Here is a 26981-nt window from a genome sequence, read left to right on the forward strand (position 1 = left end):
TTTCCGAATTTCATTATTCTCTTTTTCACTTTATAAAATATCATTTTTTTAAATTAATTTTTTATTTAATTTTTCATTACGTTTTGATTTTAAAAAATTAAATTTAACATTATTGCTATTTAAATTTTATATTTTCTCCACCTTTCACAGGTTCTTCGTGGCGCAGAAGATATGACCGGAATGCGAAAAGAAATCAAAAGTGAAGAGAAAGAGAGCGCGCTCAATCTCAAGAATATTTGGGATTTCGAGGTAAGTGAAGATTTCTCTGAGAATATTTATGCAGTTATCTCTTCTTTTTATAGCTCTCTTTCTCTTTCTTTTGGCTCTCTTGCGGTCTTTAAGCTTCATATTTTCCATTATTTGTACCGCATGGCACTTTGTAATTTCATGACCAATCTTCTACTGATTGCTTGATAATGTTTCTGCTTCTTGCTTGCTTCTAGGAAATGTGCTCTAATGTTGTGTAGTTAACTTATAAAAGGTTGTTACTTCCATTATACTGCTTCTACTGCTTCACAACTATACATCCTGTTATTACATTACTTTTTTTTTATTTTGAAGAAAAAGAAAGTATTAAAGCTTTATGCGGCGAAATAAAAGTTTGATTGACATATTTACTGTTCATCATGTGAGCATGAATTCACACGATTACTAACATTGTGCTGAATAAATGTCTCTAGGAAGTAATTTTTACTTTCTTATAGGCGTAAACCCCCGGGGGAGGCACCTCGAAATGAGGATGAGATGCTTCCGGTATGATGGTTGAATCTCGCCACCCTGGAGGGTACACAAATAGGTGGGGGATCTGACTCCTCCCAACGATGACGGGACGTAATTCCTTCGGGGAGGGTTGTACCGTGGCCGGTGATGGCCCTTAGGACTCAACCACAGTTCCCGCCAGTATTACTGTTGCGGCCGTCCGGTCATTTAGTTTTATGGTTTAAATCCGTGTGCCTTCATGGCGTGTCGGAGCATCAGATGGCTGACTTTCCTATATGCTTAAGTACAGAAGAAATATTGAAAACATTAAGAAATTCGAATTCGAGAATTGACGAATCCCCACTTTTCAGACTTTCCAGAGTTCGAAAAACAAATTTTTTGAAAATGCCTGTCTGTGACAAATATAACTGAAATATGTTTTGAGCTAGACGGATAAAATTTGGTATAAGATCTTTACATCAAGTTTGAAGATATCTATCAAATTTTGAGCAAAATACGTTCAGAGAAAGGTCGTCTGTTAGGTTGTTCTAATATAAGCTATCGCGATTATTACAAAACGAAGAAGGTAAAATAGATAGAATTCGAGATACAGACTCAACATCTGTAGAGTAGACACTAATCAAATTTTGAGCCAAAGCCAACAAGGGGTTGGCCGTCTGTCTATCTGTACTTTCAGAAGCATGTAACCATGATGATCCAAAAACGCACTGATTTAAATATAGAAAATTTGGTAATTGATTTTGTGATTATAAGTGCAGTTTTGTATAAAATTTAGTTTCAATCCGCTGTGAAAAACACATCTGAAATACAAATTCAATTTTCAGATATTATTAACCGCATGCCAAGGATTAATCGCCAAAAATCTCATGATAAATTCAGTAAAATTGCTAAATTCAGGTCAAAGGTGAATATTCCGTAACTATTGTGCGCCATTCCTATGCAAAATGTTCTTTAAGATAACACTTCTGTTTAAGAATATGCGAGAAAGTTTTGGGAAGACCTCTCTCGATGGTAAAAAATGTGATTTCCTTGTGTATTTTTCTGCAAAATACAAGTAATTTAACTATTAATAACGTGAAGATAATGAGAAAGATTAGTTAATATGAGCCTTCCTCATTTAGCAGGAAACAGCAAGTGCAGAATTCAGATTCTTTAAAATACTAATTTTGTTTATTCTCTTTAGCTCTTTGCCTCCTAAGATTATCCCTCAAAGAATAAAGATAAACAAATGATATGAATGCAATGATTGAATCTAAGAGCTTTGTACATAAACTAAAACTTCCTGAAGCCATAGACATACAGTTGTTGTTGTTTCTAATGGTACTTGTCATAGACGAGCGCACTGACTTTAGAAGCCAATGATTTAAAGCCAAGGGTGCGTCTCTTGTTTTTTCCGTAGTGCCATCTAGGGCCAAGAGTGCGACTTAGCTACACATACGTCACAACCCTTTTTACAGGACGGACTTCATTCGTGGACTTCATCAGCAGATCGCAAGTTAGACCTGAATCAGAGAACAACCATTCATGATCCAGTACCCCCAGTGGTATTACTCTCGATATGGAGGAATTTGTGACCACGACAGATTTATACGTGTGCCAGCCACACACACGAGGAGGCTTCGGCCGGCTGGGTTCGAATTTGCAACCCAAGGGACGCGAATCCAACGCCCTACCATCCAGGCCCTAGACGTAAAGTACATAGAGCTAATATTCATTGAACTATTAAGTATGGAAATTCACCTATTACATCCTAATCTAATGAATTTGTGACTTTCATGTCCTTAACTAAAGAACGAGAAATAGATGAATAGTCATAAACTATTATTGTGTTAGAGGTATAACAAGTTAAAAAGATCCAAAACATTATTGATTCTTTAAAATTTATTGCCGTCAAACACTTTTTTTTACCAAACACTTTTTTATACATAAATTTCAATTGATGTTTCATTTGCATAAAATTGCCATATGACTCACTTTGATCCTCTGTCTTCCACAGGGTTATTTGAAGTACTCCCCCATCTTTTATGGCTACTACAGTAACCAAGAGAAAACAGAAGAAGGCTACAGAGTTCCTCTGGCATATTTTCTCACTTCCATCGCGGTTTACATATTCAGCTTTTTCGCCATACTCAGAAGGTAAGGGTTTTAGGAGGTAACAGGATGTAGATTTACTGTACTCCCGAATGATCATCTGAAAATTTTTTGTTCTTCTTTTGCTATTCTTTCGTTGCCGTCATGCATTTTAAATGAAGAAAAAATATTTGTGAACTTATAATTGCGCCTACTTATACATATTGAAATATTAGCTTCCATTTTGTTAATCTTAGTTAGTATGACGGGACCGGGTTGTCTACAACTATAGTAACTATTGTCTATTTATAATAGCCAATAATTGCATAATTCTTAATTTTGTAGCAACAACAGAACAAGGGGGATAGAATTGTAGCTAGAAGAGGGAGGGGTACATTTTTATGTACAATATCTGGAAGACCAAACTTCGCTTGACAAGTTTTTTTTTTTTTTTTTTTTTTTTGCAAAATAACATTTTTTTTTTCAGAAAAAGTATTTAGATACTAATCGCATGCTGATGAATATTTTTCTATTTTACCTACCTATGAACTGGTCATTTAAATAAAAAAAAATCACGAATGCACTTAGTTTTAACATGTTATTCGAAGCAATCTGCTATTTTACAGTATTAATTTGACAATTTATTTGTTATTACTTATATTTTGAACTCATACTTGGGTTTAAGAGGGTGAAATTAGGTCCGAGACGGCGCTGTATGACATGTCAGCATGAGAGCAGGTAGAAAAAAGGCTGTAATAGTTAGTTATAAAAAATGTTTTGTTTTTTTTTCGTTTATGTGTGTAAAATCGCGTTTTTTAAAATAAAGACACCTATATAGATAAACTGAAAAAGCGAAAGTATTAAATATAAATACGTAAGTAAAAAATAAAGTGCTATTAGTACCGAGGATACGCAATATGCACGTCATTCATGTTGTTCAGATTCTTTACTGTATCCTGTTTCACCATAAATTTTGTAATTAAGATCGTTGTAAATGTAAATATGACAATAGGAAAAATAAATGTTTTTCGATCATTAATTTTAGATTGTACTTTCATATCATTGTATTATATTAATTTTTTTCTTGTTTTGTAGAATGGCCGAGAATTCCCGAATGAGCAAGCTTTCCGAAAAAGATGACGAATGCACGTTTGCTTGGAAACTATTCACGGGCTGGGACTACATGATCGGCAATCCTGAAACGGCTTACAACAAAGTGGCTTCCCTAGTCATGGGATTCAAAGTAAGAACTATAATTCAATATTGAATAGTCTAAGTAGATTATTGTATACAGAATGATTCAAAAGCCCTCCGAAAATCATAAAGAATATAACTCCAAACAGCAGTTCTATTTCGATGTATTTATAAATATGAAAGCTCATTCCTATAATGCTTCATCTATAGCCGCCTATATTTCACCATTCTCGAATTTCGAAAGCTATCGCAAAAAAGTTGGCAGAGCCTCCAACTTCAACAATAGGGTCGATTTCGCCAATTAATTCCACCATTTTGCAATTATATTTAACCAATTAAAATGTTCTCTGTTCATTGTGTAAGTATGATTAAAAATAGTAATTTATTTTGTTAGTATAAAATGTAATTCGTCAAATTTGGTTTGACGTGATAAAATTATTAACATGGTAGGTAAATAGTGGTCGCCGAACGTTAACTGTAAGTTTTATTTTATAAAATGCAAGTGGGATTGGACTATGTTTAGATTCAATCTGATTGTAGAGCGCAGCCTATCATTATTCTTACCAATGACAGTAAAAATATTTTATTTTATTTTAAAATGTCATAACAATTTACATGAGTGAGTATCTTAAGATTTTCTTTTGTTCGATTTTTCTCTTTGTTTTCTTTTATTCGCTTTTTCCCCCGATTTATAACCAGTTGCGTTTAATTATAATTAAAAAACAATTGTTGATTTTGAGTTTTCAAAAACCATTTGTGCTCTCATTTTACATTTAATGGTTGCATGTTGCAAAATTATTATTTATATGTATTTTCGATGATACTGAAAACGCAAACTGAATGTGTTTGAACTTCTAAGACAATAATAGAAGACTATGTTTTGTATTTATATGCCAATTAATCAAACATTTTTGATTCATTAATTACATTACAGATTTACTCAATTATTTTTACTCAATTACTTTACAGGAAGCTATTCTGGAAGAAAAGGAAAAAAAGAAAGAAGAAAAGAGGTAAATAAGGCTTAGTTTTATTGTATATCTTAAATCATCTACATGTAATATTTAATTTTGCTTGATATCATTTATCATTAATGATTATTTATGTTTAAACAAAACTATTATCTAAAGAACATTTTTTTTCGAAATATTTTTATATGCTTTTCAATGAACGCTTACGTTTATGGATGCCCAATGCCCACGATTTATTGCTTAACCGTGAAAAATACTTTCCTAAAGGCTTCCATCAATTCAGTTTGTGGAAACAGGTGGTTCATCGCTATGCCAGAAAGGAACTTATAATAAGGACTGTTTACTTGACTCAACTTGTATTGTCTAAATCATAAACAAGCCATAGGGAATTGTCTCCCCAAAACTTTCTCTCATATTCTCTAATACACTTGTCATGCCAGAGAACGCCTTCCATGACACTGGCGTATAACAGTCATGAAATATTAACTTTTGGGGTGAATTTAACATTTTTACTGAATTTATCGTGTCATCTTTGGTGAATTTTTTGGCGATTAATCCCTGGTATAAGGTTACTAATATCTGAAAATCGAATTTGCATTTTAGGCACATTTTTCTCAATCGATTGAAAAAACGATTTGACTCGAAATTGCCCTTGTAGTCAGTCACAAAGCCTCATATATTTAAGTCAATACGTTTTTTTTAAATATCGTGGTAACATGTTTTTGAAAGCACATACCGACAGGCAGTCAACCCTTTGTTGGCTTCGGCTCAAAGTCTGAAAGATTTCTACACTATAGATATTACATCTATGTATCGAATATTTTATCTGTCTATCTCACTTCCTTTTGAAATTATCATGTTAACTTATATTCGAACAACTGGAAAACCGGAACTCTTTTGAACAGATTTTACTCAAAATTTGATAGAAATCTGCAAATTTGGGGTAAAGACCGAATACCGTATAGATCAAAACTTTTTCGCCGTCAAAGCGATGGGTCAAAGTAAAGATCAACCATCTAGATCAAAGTCTTCGAGTTTTCTTTGTCACAGAGAGCTTAATGGACTTTTTCCAAAAATATGTTTTTCGAATTCAGTGAAGTTTAAAACGTGGATATTCGCCGAAATCTCTTGTTCGAATTTTTTGACGTCACCTAGATGGGTACAGAAATGGTTGTGATGAGGTCTACTATCTACTATCGATGACGGGATATGCTTCCCACGGGAAAGGTTGTACCGTGACCGATGATGGCCCTTAGGACTCAACCATAGTACCCGCCTGTGTTGTTGTAGCTGCAGTCTGGTCAATCAGGTTTTTCCATGTGCCTTCAAGCGGGTCGGAGTAGTCATTAATTCAGAATTAATATAGACTACGAATTAGCCAAATTATTGAAAAAAAATCACTCTCTTTAACACTACAATCGCCTAATGTATCTAAATGATTTGAGAAAATTCATAACATGATATTTTCAGTACTCTAGCCACTATCAAGAGCGTCTCTCCACAAATCTCAAAAGCAGACTGTGCCTTTAAAAGACTGCAATACCCTATTTAAGGGCAGCTAAACAGGTGTCTGGAGTGAAATCGCCTCGGATCCTTAAATTAAGTCTCTTTCGAGGAATACACATGCCGGTTAAGACAGTGTTTCGGATAACAAGATTCTACTGTATTTTCATGTACAAAACGTTAATATGCATCTTCTTTTGCAGCTGGAAGCTGATCAGTATTCGCGTGGCCGCCAACTTCGCCGTCTTTATCCTGTTGGCGTCCAGCGCTTATGCCGTGGTGCTGGTGGTGACTCGATCGCAGGAGCCGGAAGCGCAAGAGAACGGGACGTGGTACAGGCAAAATGAAGTGAGTCCATGGTTCAACAACTGGAAATAATATAAAGACAGTCTAGAGAAACTTACTACATCATCACTTAAATGGTCTTATGATTCTTTTCAGGTGACTCTGGTTGTCTCCTTCATCTCCATTTTGTTTCCGAATCTCTTCGATATGATCGGAATGGCTGAGAAGTATCATCCGCGCGTTCAACTCAGGTGGCAGCTAGCTAGGTGTGTGCTTCTTTCGTTTATGCTTTGTAATATGCAGATATTTTTGTAAGAAAGACATGTTGGTATCAAGCATGGTTGTCAGACAGTCATGTTGGGCGTCCCGGGTTCGAGTCCCGGTTTGGGCATGGTTGTTCTTCTGTTGTTCTATCTGTGAGATGTGTGAATGTGCCCTCCTGTAAAAAGGGGTTGTGCAAGCGAATGAGTGATGCGTAAGTAGCAAAGTCGTACTCTTGGCCCTAGTTGGCGCTGCTATAAAAAATAAGAGACGTCCTCCTCAGGCTTAAATCGCTGTCATCGTAACAGCGGGCTTGTCAGTGGCAAGTGCCATAAGAAACAAACAAACAGACAGTCATGTTGGTTTCAGAATCTGAGGGAAGTGGAGTAATATAAGTAGGGAGTGCCAGATTATGTGCCGTCCTCATCATCAGTTCCAAATTACGAGGTCCGTGCCAAAATAGACCTAGTGTTGCTTTAAAACGACCCTTAATATAACTAACTAACTCAATAAACTGGAGGATTATTTTGGGACAGATGAAGTAATTTTTAACAGTAATCAAATGCCGAGGACAACACTAGAGCTGATACTCCCGTCTTTACATTCCTTGCCCTAGCAACGAGAGAGCATTTGATTCCCAATGACAACTTTAGAGTGCGCAAATACATATCTGCCAGCATCTGCAATGGTATCTTTTCTCGAATCTGAAAATCATCGATTCCCAAACTAAAAATTTATCATTAGGTCCGCTTGATTTATTGTATCGTTTCTATTCAATCAAATTTTTTTTAATTAAATATTTTAAAAATTAGTTAAAGCCTGATTTGCTTGAAATTTATGTTTTCTAAAATATTAATTTCCAGCTTCACTATTATGGATTACAATAACGAATTAATATATATTTCTTCTCTCATTCTTTTCAGAATTCTACTTTTATACCTTCTGAATTTATATACCCTCATCTTTGCACTTTTTGCCAAAGTCTACAAAACAGTAAGTTTCTTTTTCAGCAAATTATTATAAATATTCGATAATATATGTGATTCTATTTTCCCCTCTAATTAAATAAAATGTCTGTCCGTTTAAATTCTTCTGAAAGCGGCTACGGTACTGAGGTTCTTTACATTGATTCCGTATATAGGACCCAGTTTTACTTATTGACTATTTAGTTACTTTTATGAAATCATAGTAAAATTTATATTAGACTCACATCATTGCTTTGATATTTACATGTATATTTTAGGGAGGTTTGATGTGTAGGTCCATTAATATTTTTCTGCTAATTAGTAAAAAAACTGGTCGTAAATAACGGTGCGACACATTTTGTTATTTTTGCTTACAAAAGTTCCTTTTTGAACTGACATGTTCCTTTTACCAGAACTATTTGTTATGTATGATAAAATAAATATTTGATTTGCTTAATAAGATAAACAAGGTTCTAAAAAGAAAGTACATAAGAAATTTATGAGCGCACACGTAACGTTTTATAATTACTTTAGATTTATCTTTTCAAGTTAAACAAAATATCTTTTAAATATATATTAATCCTACTTCCTGATTGATATTTTAAGGAGTTAATTATATTTTCATTTTCCTAAACGTGGACATATTATAATTAAAGAACGACAATATTGAAAAGCCGGTCATTTTTGTTGGCTTGTAGATTAGTGGGCTTTTAGAAGACAGAAACTTCCATTTTGACATTACATTTTTTTAAAACCATTCCATGCTGATTCTCAGTCAGTCTGACATTTCTCATGTTGGCTAAAACATCAACATGGAATAGTTTTAAACAGTGGGGAATTCTTAATTTAGTAGATTAGGTTTAGGGTTCCTGGGTTAAGAAGGAGCCACAGGCAAGCCGATTAGAACATTTCCATTAGCAAGTTATTAAATAAAGTGTAAAAAAACGCAAACTATATATAAATTGTAAAATATTGGGAATAGGATATGAATTAATATTGAACTATATATGTTTTATTAATAGAATATTGAGACATTAATTATTCGTTTGATTAATTTTGTTATGTTTCAATCAATAAGTTCTGCAAAATTATATTAACTTTTATAATTATATTTGTTTAAAATTCATTATTTCATCTTAATCTGCCATAGAAATCCATTCTTTTATTTGTAAAGGAAATCATTTCTTAATATCAATTTAATAATTTATATATACTGATATAATACTAATAGTAGTTATGGTTAAGTTTTTAAAAATTAAACTAAACTAAATCATAAAAAAATTTATTAAATAAAAAAATGCTTTGAAATGTGAAATCCCATTTGAAAAATTATTGTAAGAACAATGACCAATTTATGTTCACGGTTCGGGGTCACAAAAGTCCTAAACTCGAATTAGGGTTAAAACACTTTTCAAGATTTTTTTAAAACAACCATGCGTCCTATTTCAAAAGATAGATAACTGATTTTCTTATTAGTGCGAAATTACCAACAATATTATAACAATATCTTCACAATATTGTCTAAAATAAAAAATATTGAAACATTTTGGAGATATTGTACATCTTTAGCAAACAGAAGTAGTACTACCAGAAGTTTTTGGTTCACATGTCTATAGAGATTCAAATTTTCTAGAAAATAGAGGATCCGTAAATGTTTAGGACATTAACCATAACCGTTAGAACATTAGTACCATGAAGAGACAGTATATAGAGAAATGAGGCTAGAAATGAGACGAGATTACTGGTGGAAAATAAAGAAAGAACCACCAAAATATCCTGTAGAAATAACAGGCCCTGAGAAAATACAAAATGCATAGGTTGTGAAACCGCAATAAATGGAGTTCTTTTATTATTTATCAACTTTTGGCCTTAAATTGATGCTTCTTCACAAAACTTTTCAATAAACATTCGAAGGATTTTTTTTCCAAATTGGTCTTGATGTCCTGTGTGTTTCATTATTTTGGAGCTCCGCATCTCTTATTTGAAATATTAAACAGTTTATTGATATGGGAATATTCTATGGCCATACGAGAATATTCTATGGCCGTAAAACTGTTAATACTTTCATTTGGATGCATTTACAAAGTTTTCATGAGAATAGGGTTATTATTATTGTTATTTTACAAATTTGACATCTTTGAGTAAATGTTCTGACTCTTATTCCAGACAGATGAGCTGCAAGTTCTAGCAAAGAACATCACTGACTTCATCGACTCCGGAGCCTATATACAGAACACGAGTGTCCGCCACACCCGGAGCCTTCTGGAAATGATGGGCACCTCCGAGGACACCGAGTCCACAACCCTTGCTGAGAACTGCACCTACATTATCATCCAGAACTGCACCTTGGCAGCTTTATACGCCACCACACAAATTACGAACTCTTTAGCACCTACAACCACATCGCAGCCCAATGTGTCCATGGTCGATGGTGATTATTTTCTGGACAATTCGACACTGGATGAGGATTTGGCTTACGACAGGATATATCGCCTTACCATCGCCAATCTTACCGCCTTTGGAATAGCCAACTGGAATCTGAGCAGTTCAGCCCCTAGTGGACCCCATGTTGCTCTGAATCCAATATTTTTCAATTTGTCTGGTGATAACATGACAGTGGACATTCCAAAACAGTTTCAGAATGATTCTTTAGAGAACATTACAATTTTTGGGGATTTTAATGATTCGCTAAGTACACTAACGTCGCTTTTATCGACTGCCTTTTTATATAATGGTAAGTAATGTTATGAAGACTTGCTGTAAAAGGAAGACGTAATTGTTTTTTCACACTAAACAAGAAATAAAGTTTGAGATTGGTTAATCTTATCCCTTAAATTAAATTTATTATAATTTTCTAATAATATGTGAAAATAATCAGGGCAAATTAATAGGTGATTATATTTTCTATGATTTAAGTCCATGTTTCTTCCAAAAACATTTTCATTCTTTTGACTTGTTTGAAAACGAAAACTGAGAGTGTTCTTCCTAAAAATTTCTCCCATAATCTGCAGTTAGAGCCTTATTCCGATTTCTTCCGCATTAAATTGTGGATTTTGCTTGGTTTGGTTTTTTGATGTGCAAAATCCAAGATGTTGACTATACTGCGCCAAACAGGTAGATAAAATCATAGCAATAGGAAAGTATAAAAAATTCAGTAAGAATGGTTATAATTGAAATTTCTCAAAAAAAAAAAAAAAACACCCAAAGTTTAAATGAGAGAATAAACTTTATGGATTTAAAAATTTAAAAAAAAACACGAAGAATTTTATGAAGTAATGTTGGCAAAGAACTTGTAAGAGTTTGTAAAAATCGCAAGGGCTGAGCACTGAAACGTAAGCATTCGAACAAAATATTGTGGACAGACATTTTACAATTGCATGGTGAACACATTTTTGGTTGTTCTCCGAGTAAAAGATGAAGATGAGTGAATCTAGTATGACCAATACGCAAACGATTTTAAAGGGTGTCTGCTTTTCTATTTTTTTTTGTGAAGGTCAAGGCTGTAAAAATGGTTTGATAGCGTGTTGTGGGTTCTATATCTACAAAATTGTGAATTTTGGATAAGATCACGAATGCCTTACGTGGTATTTATGAAGAGTAGTAACAAAAAATAAATCTTTGACTCGAACTTAACATTTTTAAGGAATCTATCGTGCGAATATGTATTTTGGACACATTTGAACCAAAATTTGACACAGAACTGAAATGTAATCACATGATCATATATCGAATTTCATTCATTTAAGACATTGCGTCTAAGAATTATTTCGTTTATATGCATAGGAAAGTACAGAAAGACAGACGGTGAGCATTTTGGCAAATTTCCTCCAAAATTTGACAAGAATCTATACATTAGATGCTTAATCCAGGTATCAAATTTCATTTATCTAGCCCTTCATATTCCTAGTTATCGTTTCTTAGCACTATTTCCTAGACGTTAATTTATTGATTAATTAAAGAATCTAGGTCTTTATTCTCCACAAAGTAACAACTTAGAATGAATAGATAGCACTTAATAGAGTAATCTATTATTAAATTCTAAATATAGAAAAATATTGCGTTGTCATCAGTAACACATTATTGATGACAACAAAACTTTATGCAAAATATGAATATGCAGCACACCCAGAAGTGAGGAAGAGAAAAACCGATTATAAGCTCTCAGCTTTAGAAACGTAAGGAGCGTCGAGTTAAATAAGTCTTTAGTAATCTTGCAAAACTAATTTAAAAGTATTTTCAAAATCTTGCAAAAGTAATTCGAGAATTTTATTTAATAATGATTTCCTAAAATGTGACTTTTTTAAACTTGAAATGTCATGTCGATTAGAATGAAATAACTTACAAAAAGCATTTAATAAACCTTATTAATTAACGTCTGTTCCTTTCCATCAGAAACCACTACCTTCAGCAGTGTAACCACCACCACCTCTACCACTACAGAAGAAGAGCCAACGTCGGACACAACTGATCCATCTTGTACAGTCTCTATTCCCTTGTGCCCCTCAGATACAACTTCCACCTACGATCCCACCTTCACCACCACCACTACAGACGATTTCAATTTTACCGTTAATGGCACGGACGCTTTCGAGAATGCTACATACCAGCCCTCGTGCCCAGTGTATGAGTTTGACGAGGATGCCCCATGCCCCGCCAGGTGCATGCAGGAGGAGAAGAAGGAGAGGATGCCTACCAGTGATGATCTTCTCGTCATACCCGAATCGATGAAAGAAGTCCTAAGGAAAAAGTGCTGGGAAACAGCCTTTGGACAGGTAAGATTTCCTTTAAACTAGCATATCTTAAACTGCTTTAGTAACCATCTGGTGAAATTACATGAGAACTTATCTGACTGACAAATTTAAGACAAGGCTCTTAAGAACATGTCGAACGAAGCCCACGAAGAACATGTGAGAAGATATGGCGAAGTATTTGATTGTTCTTGGTTAAGAAGTGTCTGTTAGTAGCTCCCTGCATACTGAATTTATCTTAATTTTCTATTTATTTTATAACTGAAGCAACAATATGATCTCTTTTTAGAAGGAGTAAAAACAACGTTGATCTAAAATGTTTTACAGAAAATGAGTTATAATTTTTCGTATAGTGTTCCCATCATGTATTATCTTCTTTACGCATATTCCCTTTTTCGTCCATTAAAAATAAAATGGTTGCTGCGAGTCAGAAAAATTCTCTTCATCATTCCTCGTACGGTACTTTTCCATCCAAATCAACAATGATCATTCGTTTTAGTCCTCAAAAATTGTTTGGCTTAGGTTGTTAGCGAAGATTTTTCTCATCTTTCTGCATGTGTCTCTTTTTTTCACGCATTAAACGTACGTTTATAATGGCTAATCAAGGAGATTCCTCGAAATGATCTTTTACCATCATCATATTATTTAGCTGTAGCCTTATAAAGAAGATAATCTTTCTATATGTGTTTCTTTTTTCCATCCACTAAAAGTATGTTTATTATGGTTAATCAAGAGATTTTCTTGAAATGGTTTTTTTTCCAACTTCACCAATGAGTATCACCATCAATTTTGGCTTGTGGTTTATAAAGAATATTTTCTCTTCTTTCTATATGTACTTCTTTTCTCATCCACTGAAAATGCGTTTATCATGACTACTGAAGAAGATTTTCTTGAAATGGTTTTTTTTTCCATCAGCATCAATTGTTTGGCTGTGGTTATAAATATTATTTTCTCTTCTTTCTATATGTATTTCTTTTTTCATCCACTAAAAATACGTTTATTATGGTTACTCAAGGAGATTTTCTTGAAATGGTTTTTTTCCCAACTTCACCAATGAGTATCACCATCAATTTTGGCTTGTGGTTTATAAAGAATATTTTCTCTTCTTTCTATATGTATTTCTTTTTTCATCAATTAAAAATACGTTTATTATGGTTAATCATGAAGATTCTCTTGAAATGATATTTTCCCATCATCATCAATTGTTTGGCTGTGGTTTATAAATATTATTTTCTCTTCTTTCTATATGTATTTCTTTTTTCATCCACTAAAAATACGTTTATTATGGTTACTCAAGGAGATTTTCTTGAAATGTTTTTTTTTTCAACTTCACCAATGAGTATCACCATCAATTTTGGCTTGTGGTTTATAAAGAATATTTTCTCTTCTTTCTATATGTATTTCTTTTTTCATCAATTAAAAATACGTTTATTATGGTTAATCATGAAGATTCTCTTGAAATGATATTTTCCCATCATCATCAATTGTTTGGCTGTGGTTTATAAATATTATTTTCTCTTCTTTCTATATGTATTTCTTTTTTCATCCACTAAAAATACGTTTATTATGGTTACTCAAGGAGATTTTCTTGAAATGGTTTTTTTCCCAACTTCACCAATGAGTATCACCATCAATTTTGGCTTGTGGTTTATAAAGAATATTTTCTCTTCTTTCTATATGTATTTCTTTTTTCATCAATTAAAAATACGTTTATTATGGTTAATCATGAAGATTCTCTTGAAATGATATTTTCCCATCATCATCAATTGTTTGGCTGTGGTTTATAAATATTATTTTCTCTTCTTTCTATATGTATTTCTTTTTTCATCCACTAAAAATACGTTTATTATGGTTACTCAAGGAGATTTTCTTGAAATGGTTTTTTTCCCAACTTCACCAATGAGTATCACCATCAATTTTGGCTTGTGGTTTATAAAGAATATTTTCTCTTCTTTCTATATGTACTTCTTTTCTCATCCACTGAAAATGCGTTTATCATGACTACTGAAGAAGATTTTCTTGAAATGGTTTTTTTTCCATCAGCATCAATTGTTTGGCTGTGGTTATAAATATTATTTTCTCTTCTTTCTATATGTATTTCTTTTTTCATCCACTAAAAATACGTTTATTATGGTTACTCAAGGAGATTTTCTTGAAATGGTTTTTTTCCCAACTTCACCAATGAGTATCACCATCAATTTTGGCTTGTGGTTTATAAAGAATATTTTCTCTTCTTTCTATATGTACTTCTTTTCTCATCCACTGAAAATGCGTTTATCATGACTACTGAAGAAGATTTTCTTGAAATGGTTTTTTTTCCATCAGCATCAATTGTTTGGCTGTGGTTATAAATATTATTTTCTCTTCTTTCTATATGTATTTCTTTTTTCATCCACTAAAAATACGTTTATTATGGTTACTCAAGGAGATTTTCTTGAAATGGTTTTTTTTCCAACTTCACCAATGAGTATCACCATCAATTTTGGCTTGTGGTTTATAAAGAATATTTTCTCTTCTTTCTATATGTACTTCTTTTCTCATCCACTGAAAATGCGTTTATCATGACTACTGAAGAAGATTTTCTTGAAATGGTTTTTTTTCCATCAGCATCAATTGTTTGGCTGTGGTTATAAATATTATTTTCTCTTCTTTCTATATGTATTTCTTTTTTCATCCACTAAAAATACGTTTATTATGGTTACTCAAGGAGATTTTCTTGAAATGGTTTTTTTCCCAACTTCACCAATGAGTATCACCATCAATTTTGGCTTGTGGTTTATAAAGAAGATTTTCTTTTCTTTCTATATGTATTTCTTTTTTCATCAATTAAAAATACGTTTATTATGGTTAATCGAGGAGATTTTCTTGAAATGGTTTTTTTCCCCATCTTCATCAATTAGCATCACCATCAAATGTTTGGCTGAGGTTTATAAAGAAGATTTTCTCATCTTTTTAGCCATTAACTAAAAATACATTTATTATGGCTAATCAAGGAGATTTTCTAGAAATGTTCTTTTTCCATATCATCAATTGCCATCATCTGTGGTCCTTCAAAATTGTTTATTAGTGGTTAATTAAGAAGATTCTTCACATCTTTCTTCATACAACTCTTTTATCCATTCCATAAGCAACATTCAACATTTTATATTTTTTCAAATATGAGTACACTGGCTCTGGTGGAGTAAGAAAATCTTCTCACCTCTTAGATATTCCGTTCTCTTTCCATCCACACTAACAGTGATCATCATCTTTGATTCCTAAAGATGGATTGGCTGTGACTGATCAAAAAGATTCGTCTTTTTACTGAGATCACTTGCTTCTGTCAAATAAAAATGGGTTGACTGTGACTTATCAAGAAGATTCGAATCCCTTTTTGCCCTTATTCCATCTCTATCAGCACTGATTATTATCTTTGGGTTCGAAAAAAAATTGAGTGCTAATGATTTACTCAGTTCTCCTCGTATAATAATGATGAATTGAATTGAATTGCTCAATTGATGAACTCATTTGAATGCTAAGGATGAAAATTTTACTCAGTTTTCCTCACATACTAATGATGAATTGAATTAAAATACTCAATTGATGAACTCATTTGAATGCTAAGGATGAAGAGTTTACTCAGGTTTCCTCATATACTAATGATAAATTGAATTAAAATGCTCGATTGATGAACTCATTTGAATGCTAAGGAGGAAGATTTTACTCAGTTTTCCTCATATACTAATGATGAATTGGATTGAATTGCTCAATTGATGAATTTATTTCAATGCTAAGGATGAAGATTTTACTCAGTTCTCCTCGTATGGTTTTCCCACCCTCATCAACAATAAGCATCATCTTTGGTTTGATTGAAATAAAAAGATTCGCATAGAGGAGATTTGTCACACAGAAGAACATTTGAAAACTAATGTTTAGAAATTAGTTTTGCATTCGAATAATTAGCATCTATATTTAGTATCAATAGGGATATCTACTGTTAAAACTCAGTTTTTTAAATTTGATTCTGAAGATTTTAAATTTGAAATGTATGCCTGCAGAAGCAATTCCAAATGTTGAAATTAGCAACATTGAGAATTCATAAAGAGATTTCACTAAATTGGTCATGAAAAACCAGTCTTAATATTGGAAATACCTTTCGGATCTAATTGAATTTTAATCTTAATCGAATTCTTATTGTCTAAATCGTATTTTAATAAATTTTTGCCTCCTTGGTCGTAATAATTGTGCATCAAACATCATTTTTTATTTTAGCCATTCTTTATGCAAACTCAAATTACATTTCTGAGATACTTAAATCTTTACAGAAACGATAATAAAGAGAATATTCTAATAGAATAGTTCATGTTTCTCATATGAAATTTTCGGAGATTGTTGCCAAATTAAGTTTACTAAATTGAATAATAATGAGTTTTATCTTATTATCTAAAGAATATTAAAAGCGCCTCATCTATCACTGACGAACTGACACTGGGGTACAATTCATCAACGTCTTTCGCCAACAAATGTGTGAGAAGATATTAAAAATTCTAGGAAGATGGCTTTATCTATCGCAGACATTTTATTCACTCATTTCTAAAATCCTTAAAAGTCTCCGATTATAGCAAACGATTATTTTCTGCTGCATTTAATGAATATTTATTTGTTGAAAAGAATTTCGCTTACCAAACGTTATAATAACAATCTTACGAATTTTAAAATTTCTTGTTTTAATAATATTGCTAATTTTATGGTACTTGATTAATTATTGAAGCAGCTAAAGAGATACAAAACTCGTTCATTAGTTGATTTATCACCGTTAAACCAACGTTTTGGCTTTTCATTATTTAATCATAATGTCAAATAACTCTATGTTCTTAGTTTTATAAGCGAAATTTAAATTCAGTACACTGCACTTAAATAAAAGTTTTAAATTTTAATTTAAGCATCGGAATTTCAAAAGACAACTTTGGTGATGAGAGGAGAAAATATTCATAATCTAAATAAAGTTTGCTTTGAAAAAATATATTACAAATTTTTTATTACTTTAAGTTGTTGGATCGACTCTTAAAAAATATCCCTATAGATCAAATGCCTTCTAAAGAAAGAGGAGAGGAGAAATAATTATTCACATTTAAATAAAAGGTTATTAATTTGAGAGAAAAGGCTTAATCAAATAGTTATAAACATAAAAATAGATTAATTAAAGAGTTGGGAACATAAATGACGGTAAAATGAATTCTCAGACTTTAAGATTGCGTAATCGGTCATAAATAATTAAAAAAATTAAGTTATTTCAAAACTTGATAGCTTTTATTAATACTTATCGCATACCACTTAAGATTTTATTCTGAGTTTAATAGCTTTTTATTATTAAGGAGGAAAACCGAACTTTTAAGTCCTCTGCTACCTTATTTGGTATGTCTATATAATATAATGACATGTTTAGAATGACAAACTGAGTAACTTAAAATAATAAAAATTCCTTTACTTTCACCTTATTTTGATAATTTTTTTCATAATTCGATTTTTGATATTATCTAGGATTTTAAAACAACTGTCTTTGTGTTGTCATCTTCTTAATACTTTAGTTCCGTCACCTACCACTAAGTTCCTTTGTTCTTTATGATTATCTTCATTTCATTTCACTTCGCCTGGTAATAATCGTAGAATTTTCAATTCGTTTCAATTCAAGTGGCTTTCAACAATATACTGTTTCTAGAGTATTTTGTGCTTAATTTCAAGAAAAGGTATATTTGAAATTGTTTGCCAGTGACTTCTTTGGCGTTTTATTACCGATAGATGTAATTCTGCGCTGTTATGGGAAAAATTCTTGGGAAGAAACAGGTATTAATAATGTTATAAAGATCTCTATATTATGTTAAAAACTAATGTTATCTCTAAATTTTTTCATAACGATTTCTTAACTTTCTGCCTCAATGGATCATTTGCGCCAATACATTTGCTGTGTAAAATTGTTTATTGTAACATACTCAGCTACTTTGTTTGACCTAAGATTTCTAATTCACTTTCTATAGTTTTTTAATTCCTATTAATAATTCACTTTTCAAAATTAACTTTTGCTTCCTCGGTTTTTTTTTCATTGCTCCTTATTTCAACTTATCTTGCTAACTATCTCTAGAAAAATGATTATTTGTTTGTAAAGAAATCAAATATTAAAAAAAAATTCAGTTATACATCATCTTTGTAAGTTTGAATGTAATTTCTGTAAGGTGTTACCGGTCTTTAATTATTATGTTTCAAGATGCCATATTTACATTATCAGTCTTTACCAGAAATTTTAGATAATCTTTACTTGGTCCTGAATATTACAAAGTATATAAATGAAAGTGTAAGGATCTACAGATTATGAAAAGCATATTATTGTGAGCTCTGATGGTTAAAATCGACAAAGCACTGTTTAGTTTTTCGATTTCCGGGTATTATCGCCAAGTAACTTAGATACACAGCCAAGATGGTTGTATTTTGTATAAGAAAGCTTGGCAATCTTGGTGTAATCTGAAAATCTCCATGAAAACTCGTAGACCATATAAATAAACAAGTACCATTTTTAATATTAACTTCTGAATACTGTAATCTGAATACTGCTGTTGCTGTGTACCTTGATGATATTATTATTATCTTTAGGCTGGGATAGCCTGGCTGGTAGAGCGTCGGATCCTTTGGTTGCGAGTTCGAACCCCTCTGGCCGAAGATTCCCCGCGTGCTTGGTGGCTGACGCGCTTTAAATCTGTCGTGGTCACAAAGTCCTCCATGTCGAGAGTAATACCACTGGGGGTACTGGATCAGGGGTGATCGTTCTCTGATTCAGATCTAAATTACGATCTGTTGTTGAGTGAATGAAATGCGTGAATGAAGTCCGCCACGTAAAAAGGGTTGTGACGTGTGTAGCTAAATCGTTCTCTTGGCCCTAGATGGCTCTACTATAGAAACAAGAGCGCTCCACCTCAGGCTTAATTCGGCTGTCTTCGAACAGCGGGCTTGCCCAGGGCAAGTGCCATAAGAAACAACAACATTATTATCTTTTCAAGCAAGTGAATTTCTTTCAGGAACTGGTGAAGTTGACTATCATGGACTTGGTCATGACAGTCATCTCCACGATTATCACAGATTTTCTGAGAGCCGTCTTCGTTCGCTACGCCAACAACTGCTGGTGCTGGGACCTTGAGAAAGGATTCGTAAGGAAAACCTCTTTGTTGTTGCTTTAAATTTGTCTTTAAATACTCTTGCCATTTAAATCAATAATAAATCATTTTTGTCTGATACCTGTATAATAACTATTTTTCAAAATTTTAGCCAGGCTATGGAGATTTCAAAATAGCTGAGAATATTCTACATTTAGTTAACAATCAAGGATTAGTCTGGTAAGTGTGTAACATATGTATTCGTTTTTCTTATATTTTCAAACTTGTAATACATTTATCATTTTTATTTCGTTAACTTTTAAATTTTAAAATGTGTATATTTTTATTAACTGCTAATAGTGCTACAAAATTAAATAAGTTTCTAGAAATTTGGTGTTTTGAGTCACTCTAGTTTTGTATGATTCGTTCAGAATATTGGAAATAATTTCTGTCATTTTACAATTTTTGAAAGCTTTCATAGTTTACTCAAGTATTAAATGTACATTATATTATATATGTTAATAAATTTGAAATACCTTTTGGATTTTGGTTACCACTAGTTTCAAAAAATATTCGTTGAAGGTATTGGAAATATTTTAATAATGCAAAGACGAAAGAGAGTATACTGGGATCTACTGGAAGCCTTAGCATGGCATCCACACTTAACTTCAAAATGGAGAAAGGTGTTGTTCTAGATTTTGAAAAATAGCCATACGCTATTTTAAAGCGACCACTATCAGTCAGTTTCAAGGTGTAAAACATTATCTGTGTAATATAAAAATTGCATTAGAATTAAAAAGAGGAAACGTGGAACCTGTATTTGTATGATAATTATTTCCGAAACTGACGTCATGCACAAGAGAAGGGTTGTTGAAGGATTGGCTCATTTATCTTTACTGCTCTACGTACTTCTCATCAACCTCTACAAAATCTGATCTCTACAAAATTTCTCTAAAACTTTCAATAAAGACCAAACTAATCACTGTTTCATTTATACTTTTTTAAGCATTTATGTTCATAGGATATTTTTTTTTTGCCAAATGAATAATGCTACCTAACTTTGTATTTACTTTAGTCTTGTGTTTCTTACCATTTTCGAAATAAGAATGCTAGCACCAAAAACTGTTGCTTAGTTTCGCTGTAAATGGTCTCATCGCGTAACCCAAAACCAAAGAATTATGGCAAGACATTACTTTTATGACTATCCGTGTCGCTAATCTTAAATGGAATGGATATCTCAGGATTGTAATAAATAGTCTGCATATTTCAAGAAAATGGAATTTAAATAATTGCTTCTCTAATAGGATAACCGCGTGAGAAAAATTTCAAACAGTCTCATGACAATTTTGAATTCATTCTTTTGAGTAATAGGATTTCCTGATTTGATTTGGAAGTACAGAAGCAGAAGTTCGTTATCGATTGAAATCTTATAATTTTTTGCTCCAGGATGGGCATGTTCTTCTCCCCCGGACTGCCAGCTATCAACACTGTAAAGCTATGCATCCTGGTATATGTCCGCAGCTGGGCCGTCCTCACAGCCAACATTCCCCACGAGACCGTCTTCCGAGCTTCTAGATCCAACAACTTCTACTATGCCTTGCTGCTTATAATGCTTTTCCTCTGTACCTTGCCTGTAGGGTTCGCCTGTGTCTGGCTCGAACCCTCGTGGCATTGTGGGCCATTCAGGTAAGAACAACAAAATTTGCAAGATATTTTAAATTCAAGCATTTTTAAAAATAAGTCATTAGAGAAATTGAAGGACATCCAAAACATAGCAGGAAGGAAGAACTAAAATTAAATTGATTTGTATTTAAATAATGAGTTGCATTGCTCAAAGAGAAATTACTTTTTTTTCTAGTATACGAAAAGAAAAATACTGGGTCATTCAAAATCATTCATGGTATTTTAAAATGTTATTATAGATTGATTTTTAAATATGCATTTTACAGAATGAATTTGAAATGAAGAAAGACTGCAACTTTTTACATTTATTGCATTATGTTCCATATAACTTCTCTGAGTCACATCAGATTGCAAGACAATATCAATTCGTTTCAAACTCGTTTCAATGTGTCTGGTTTTATCAAGTTCAGAGCATTATATGAATATATTTTTATATGTAAAGTAACGGTGCTACACAATGTTGTTTTTTTTTGAAAAATTCCCACATTAAAAATCACATGTTATGGTATTCAGTGATCTTAGAGATCAAACAAGCAACATGTTTTCGTTTGTTCTAACGTTTATTAAACATATTTTTGAGAAATCACGCACCTAGAATTTTCACTGAAAAAGACCACCTAAAAATCGAAGGCATACAAGCTTACTTCTAATTGTGGGACCAACTAGAATTGCAATTTGCACTGAACTTAATAATACCATATATGTTGGAGCAAGCATGGCAAAGCTAGCATGATTCTGAGAAGTTATACAGAACATTTATGATGTAATAAAATAAAAATGTTTGAGTTCACCATGATTATATATTTGTTCAAGTAAGTATTTTTTTAAATTATATTTTTGCAGTCATTTAAAATAGCGTAAATCATTTTAAATGACATTACAAAGTACATTATAAAGATACAAAGATGAAAACAGTTCTGTTTTGAGATTTAAGGAATCTTCATGTTTTGATCGAATCCGAAAAGATAATTTCTACTTTCTCGTATACCTCACTAAGTTCAAAAAGTACATTTTTTGAAAATGTCTGTCTGTCTGTGACAAAAATACCCAGAAAATAATTTGAACTGAAATTTGATATAAGGTCTTTACATCAAATTTTCAGTAAAATTTGTTCAAAGGAATTCTGTCCGGCTGCTCGAATAAAAGCTAACACGATAACTACAAAATAGAGAGAGCTAGATATATAAGATTCGGTACACATATTTAGCATCTATAGTGTAGATCCCTGTCAAAGTTTGAGCCAAATCCAACTAAGGGTTGATTGTCTGTCGGTCTGTACTTTCATAAATAAGTAAACGCGATAGTTTAGAAACGCAAGAATTTAATGATATCAAATTTGGTGTGGGATTTTGTGACTACAAGTTCAGTTTTGTGTCAATTATTTTTTTCAATTGGTAGAGGAAAGCGTGCCTAAAACTCAAATTCGACTTTTGGCTACTATTAACCATGTCAGGAATTAATCGCGAAATAACTCGCCAAGGATGACACGATAGATTCAGTAAAATGTAGACAGATAATCATGCTAAATACGATAAATTCAGTAAAACAAATTAGACATATAATCAAAAATGTAACAATTCAGACAGTTAATCAGCAATACAACAAATAAGATTGGTAATCAACACTGTAAAAAACCAGATAGATAATCAACAATGTAGCTAATTAGATAGGTAATCAACAATGTAGCAAATCAGACAGATAATCAACATTGTAGCAAATCAGACAGATACTCAACAATGTTACAAATTAGATAAGTGATTAACAATGTAACAAATGAGATAGATAATCAGCAATAAAACAAATCACCAATAATCAGCAATAAAACAAATCACCAATAATCAGCAATCAATCAAATCAAACAAATCAGCAATAATCAGCATTGAAACAAATCAGATAGATAATCAACAATGTAGCAAATTAGATAGGTAATTAACAATATCGCAATTCAGACAGATAATCAACATTGTAGCAAATCAGATGGATAATCAATAATTTAACGGATGAAATAGATAATCAACAATGTTACAAATCAGATAAGTGATTAACAATGTAAGAAATAGATAAGTGATTAACAATGTAAGAAATAGATAAGTGATTAACAATGTAAGAAATAGATAAGTGATTAACAATGTAAGAAATGGGATAGATAATCAGCAATAAAACAAATCACCAATAATCAGCAATCAATCAAATCAAACAAATCAGCAATAATCAGCATTGAAATAAATCAGATAGATAATCAACAATGTAACAACTCAAATAAATAAATTTCGATTTATGATTTTATCACCAGAAATACAAATGAGCACCGTATTTGGGACCAAATCCAACAATTCTCAACTCTGTCTCATCACGCATTATATTGAACACGGCAACTTCAAAAAGGAACAAGAAAGATAAATGAAGTTTGATATCTCGTATCAAAATTTTAACAGATAAATATTATTACTACATACGAAATTGGCACCTAGCCAATAAATGAGAGGATTAAATCTGAAAAAAACATGAAATACTTTTCATGACCTGATGAAGCCAGACACAAAAAGAGCCATAATACGAAAATATGCGAAAAAATTTAGAAGAGTACATTTTTATTGATTTAAATTTGATTAGGCTGGAAAATTGATATAGATAAAGTCATTTATAATTCTCGTGTTTTTAGTTACTTTTATTTGATTTGATTTGTTAACTTCCTAATTCATTTCGATTTTTAAATTATAATTTCTAGATGTAAGTGCAATACTTTAATATATTCAGAACGTAAATCATCAATTAATGGATTAATTAAATTAACTTTTGATTTCTTATTATGACAGCACCAAATAGTAGTTTTGGAAAAATTGATTTCAAGGTTGAATTGTAAACAATCATTAAAATTAAACAATTCTGTTGCTTAGTCCTTTTATGAATTCATATTTTTATAAGTTGCTTTTAACTTTTATTAAAAATATAATTTTAAGAGATGAAAATATTCTACTTTGTTTGGTATTTTAATTATTACATTAATGGACAATTTCATTAGTTTTATATCACCTGCGATTTTTCTTTCATCATAAAGAAGAAAATATAATGACTTTTTTTCATATCAAAATTGTTCAGTTGTAAAGCGAATACTATTGGTCTTCAATATCGGGATATAGAATTTCTTTACTATTTCAGATTTATAATCCATTTAAAAACTTAAAATTCACTTGGATTTACTCTAGCATTTTTAATCTTTACTTCTTACTATTCATATAAAACTATCCAATATGCATTGCTTAATTAGTTTCCGTTTGTTTACGAATCATTTACATACGCCATTGTAGTTTATCTTTACAAATGTTGTAGCTAAAAAATAATTTAAAAATCATTAAAAGCTTCATCTACATCAACAAGATAGTTTTTACTACGCATGCGCCAACAAATACTTCCTATAATAAATTTCATAGACAAAGATGCTATTCACACCCATTCATGTAGATCACCGCGGGAGTTTAAATATTTTTATCACATTATGAAGCTTTGAAATTTATTAAGCTAAAATATTTAAAAATTTTGAAACAATTTATTTACTGCTTTGTGAATATATTTTTCTTAAAACTGTGTATTTCTTATCTTTCTATATGACAGCTCCCACAGAAGAATCTTCAATGTCCTCACATCCTACGTGTTGAATGCTCTTCCTTCTTTTATGGTGGAAGTCGTTCAATATTTGACGTCTCCCGGTGTTGTTATACCCTTGCTGTTATTGCTAATGTACGTATGAAACCTACTTTTGTTTGAAATAACAGTGGAAATAGTATGTGACCATACAGCTTACCTTGAAAAGATCAAGGAGCTTTTAATATTTATTAATAAACAAATTACGATAGTTATTGAAGTCACTCATGTGTGAAATTAAGCAGTGAAAATAGGAATTTTTTTTTATCAGTAAGTTACCTGGAATTAGTATTTCAGAGGTGTCTTCTGACCTGGAACCGGAATCAATACTTAATATAATTTACTTTAATGGCTGAATATGTTAATTACTTAAAAGTGATAACAGCAGATTCAAATATTCTGAAACATGAACTATTTATTTCATTCCGAAATTAAAAGGTTGTAGCTGCTCTTGTAATACTAATCATACTAACTATGATTATGTCAACGACAGCGCCCTCTAACACCTTGTAGCGCAATGACTTCCAGATCAGGTGATGGCACGTGTTGCATGCTTTGCTCCATGCTACTATATGTATATCTTAAAATTATTCTAAATTTTTGTATGTACATTGCATGTCTGTACAGTAACATGTAAATAAATAACTGTTACAGTAATTCGAACTTTTTGCTGAAACCCTTAACGACCCCACAAGGTCACATTACTGAGTCACTCGCAATAAAACAACACAATAAAGGTCATTCACAACACTCAATCAACACTTTATATAATTTACTTAAATAATTGGCTTCTTAACTGAATTGATTAGGGCATACTTAAACTTACATAATCCTATCAATCGAAAATCTAGAATATCGACAATTCGAAATCACGACTGCTAACAGTTGTATTATCTACATATTTTTTATGATTCATTGATTAAAAGGATTCATTAATATTATGTTATACTTAGATTAAAACACTATTTAGTCTACTTGGACTAAGCCTTGTTAAATGCCATTACTCAATCATGAGTTAGATACTGATTTGATGGATTGGGCAATGTCTGGATTTGAGAGCACGACTAAATCCCGTTTGGATAACGAACATGTTAGAATTAATTTTAGAAAAAATAAAAAAATTTCTATTGGATGTTGTTTAAGACTTGTAAAATTGATTCCACCTTCTATGCCATTGCTATTTCTAAAGATTTAAACAGATAAAACTAGGATATCAAAATTTTATCATAAACAAGGGACTGGCTGCTGTTTATGAAAAATAAAGCTTTAAATGAAACGATGGTACATTTGATTTTATTTAAAAGGAAATCCCCTGAACTTCTTTCCTTTAGTTATTAAATTCATTATTAACCTTTCTCTTCATTATTAAGTTTAGTTTTTCAACAGATATTGCATTAATTATTGGTTTCTTTTGCAGATTAATTATTTATTACTTGATTTCTTTGACTGGTTCATTGCGTGAAGCTAACAATGACTTGAAAATGCAGCTTAGAAGAGTAAGAATTTCCTTTTCTGCCTCTTTTAAAATTTTTGCAGTTTAACTTAGGCTTAAATTCTTACTTCAAAGATTACACACTCTAAATATTTCTTGTTAATTTGACAATTATTTTACTCCGAACCTTTTCACTCATAAAAACGTAAATGCATAATCTGTAAAAAGTAATTTTTGAACAAACATAATTTTTTGCTGATAATTAATAATAAAATAATAATTAATAAAAATAATAATAAAGTTTTAGAATTGTCTTTGTTGAATGAAGACCCATAATAAAGTTTTAGAACTGTCTTTGTTGAATGAAGACCACTAATAAAGTTTTA

General features: G+C 31.7%; 1 protein-coding gene across 1 annotated transcript in view; it reads left to right on the forward strand.

Annotated features, from left to right (window-relative positions):
- LOC129980726 (transmembrane channel-like protein) overlaps positions 1–26981 on the forward strand; it is an 82450-nt gene that overhangs the window by 32072 nt on the left and 23397 nt on the right. Inside the window, exons 6-19 of the mRNA XM_056091108.1 lie at positions 151–249; positions 2717–2856; positions 3886–4033; positions 4954–4997; positions 6662–6806; positions 6900–7009; positions 7928–7997; positions 10136–10703; positions 12362–12741; positions 19764–19892; positions 20011–20078; positions 21285–21524; positions 25134–25259; positions 26581–26659. Coding sequence (XP_055947083.1) covers positions 151–249; positions 2717–2856; positions 3886–4033; positions 4954–4997; positions 6662–6806; positions 6900–7009; positions 7928–7997; positions 10136–10703; positions 12362–12741; positions 19764–19892; positions 20011–20078; positions 21285–21524; positions 25134–25259; positions 26581–26659 — 2346 coding nt within the window. The remainder of the gene's footprint in view (positions 1–150; positions 250–2716; positions 2857–3885; positions 4034–4953; positions 4998–6661; positions 6807–6899; positions 7010–7927; positions 7998–10135; positions 10704–12361; positions 12742–19763; positions 19893–20010; positions 20079–21284; positions 21525–25133; positions 25260–26580; positions 26660–26981) is intronic.

This window comes from Argiope bruennichi, chromosome 8 (genome assembly GCF_947563725.1).
Source record: "Argiope bruennichi chromosome 8, qqArgBrue1.1, whole genome shotgun sequence".
NCBI lineage: Eukaryota > Metazoa > Arthropoda > Arachnida > Araneae > Araneidae > Argiope > Argiope bruennichi.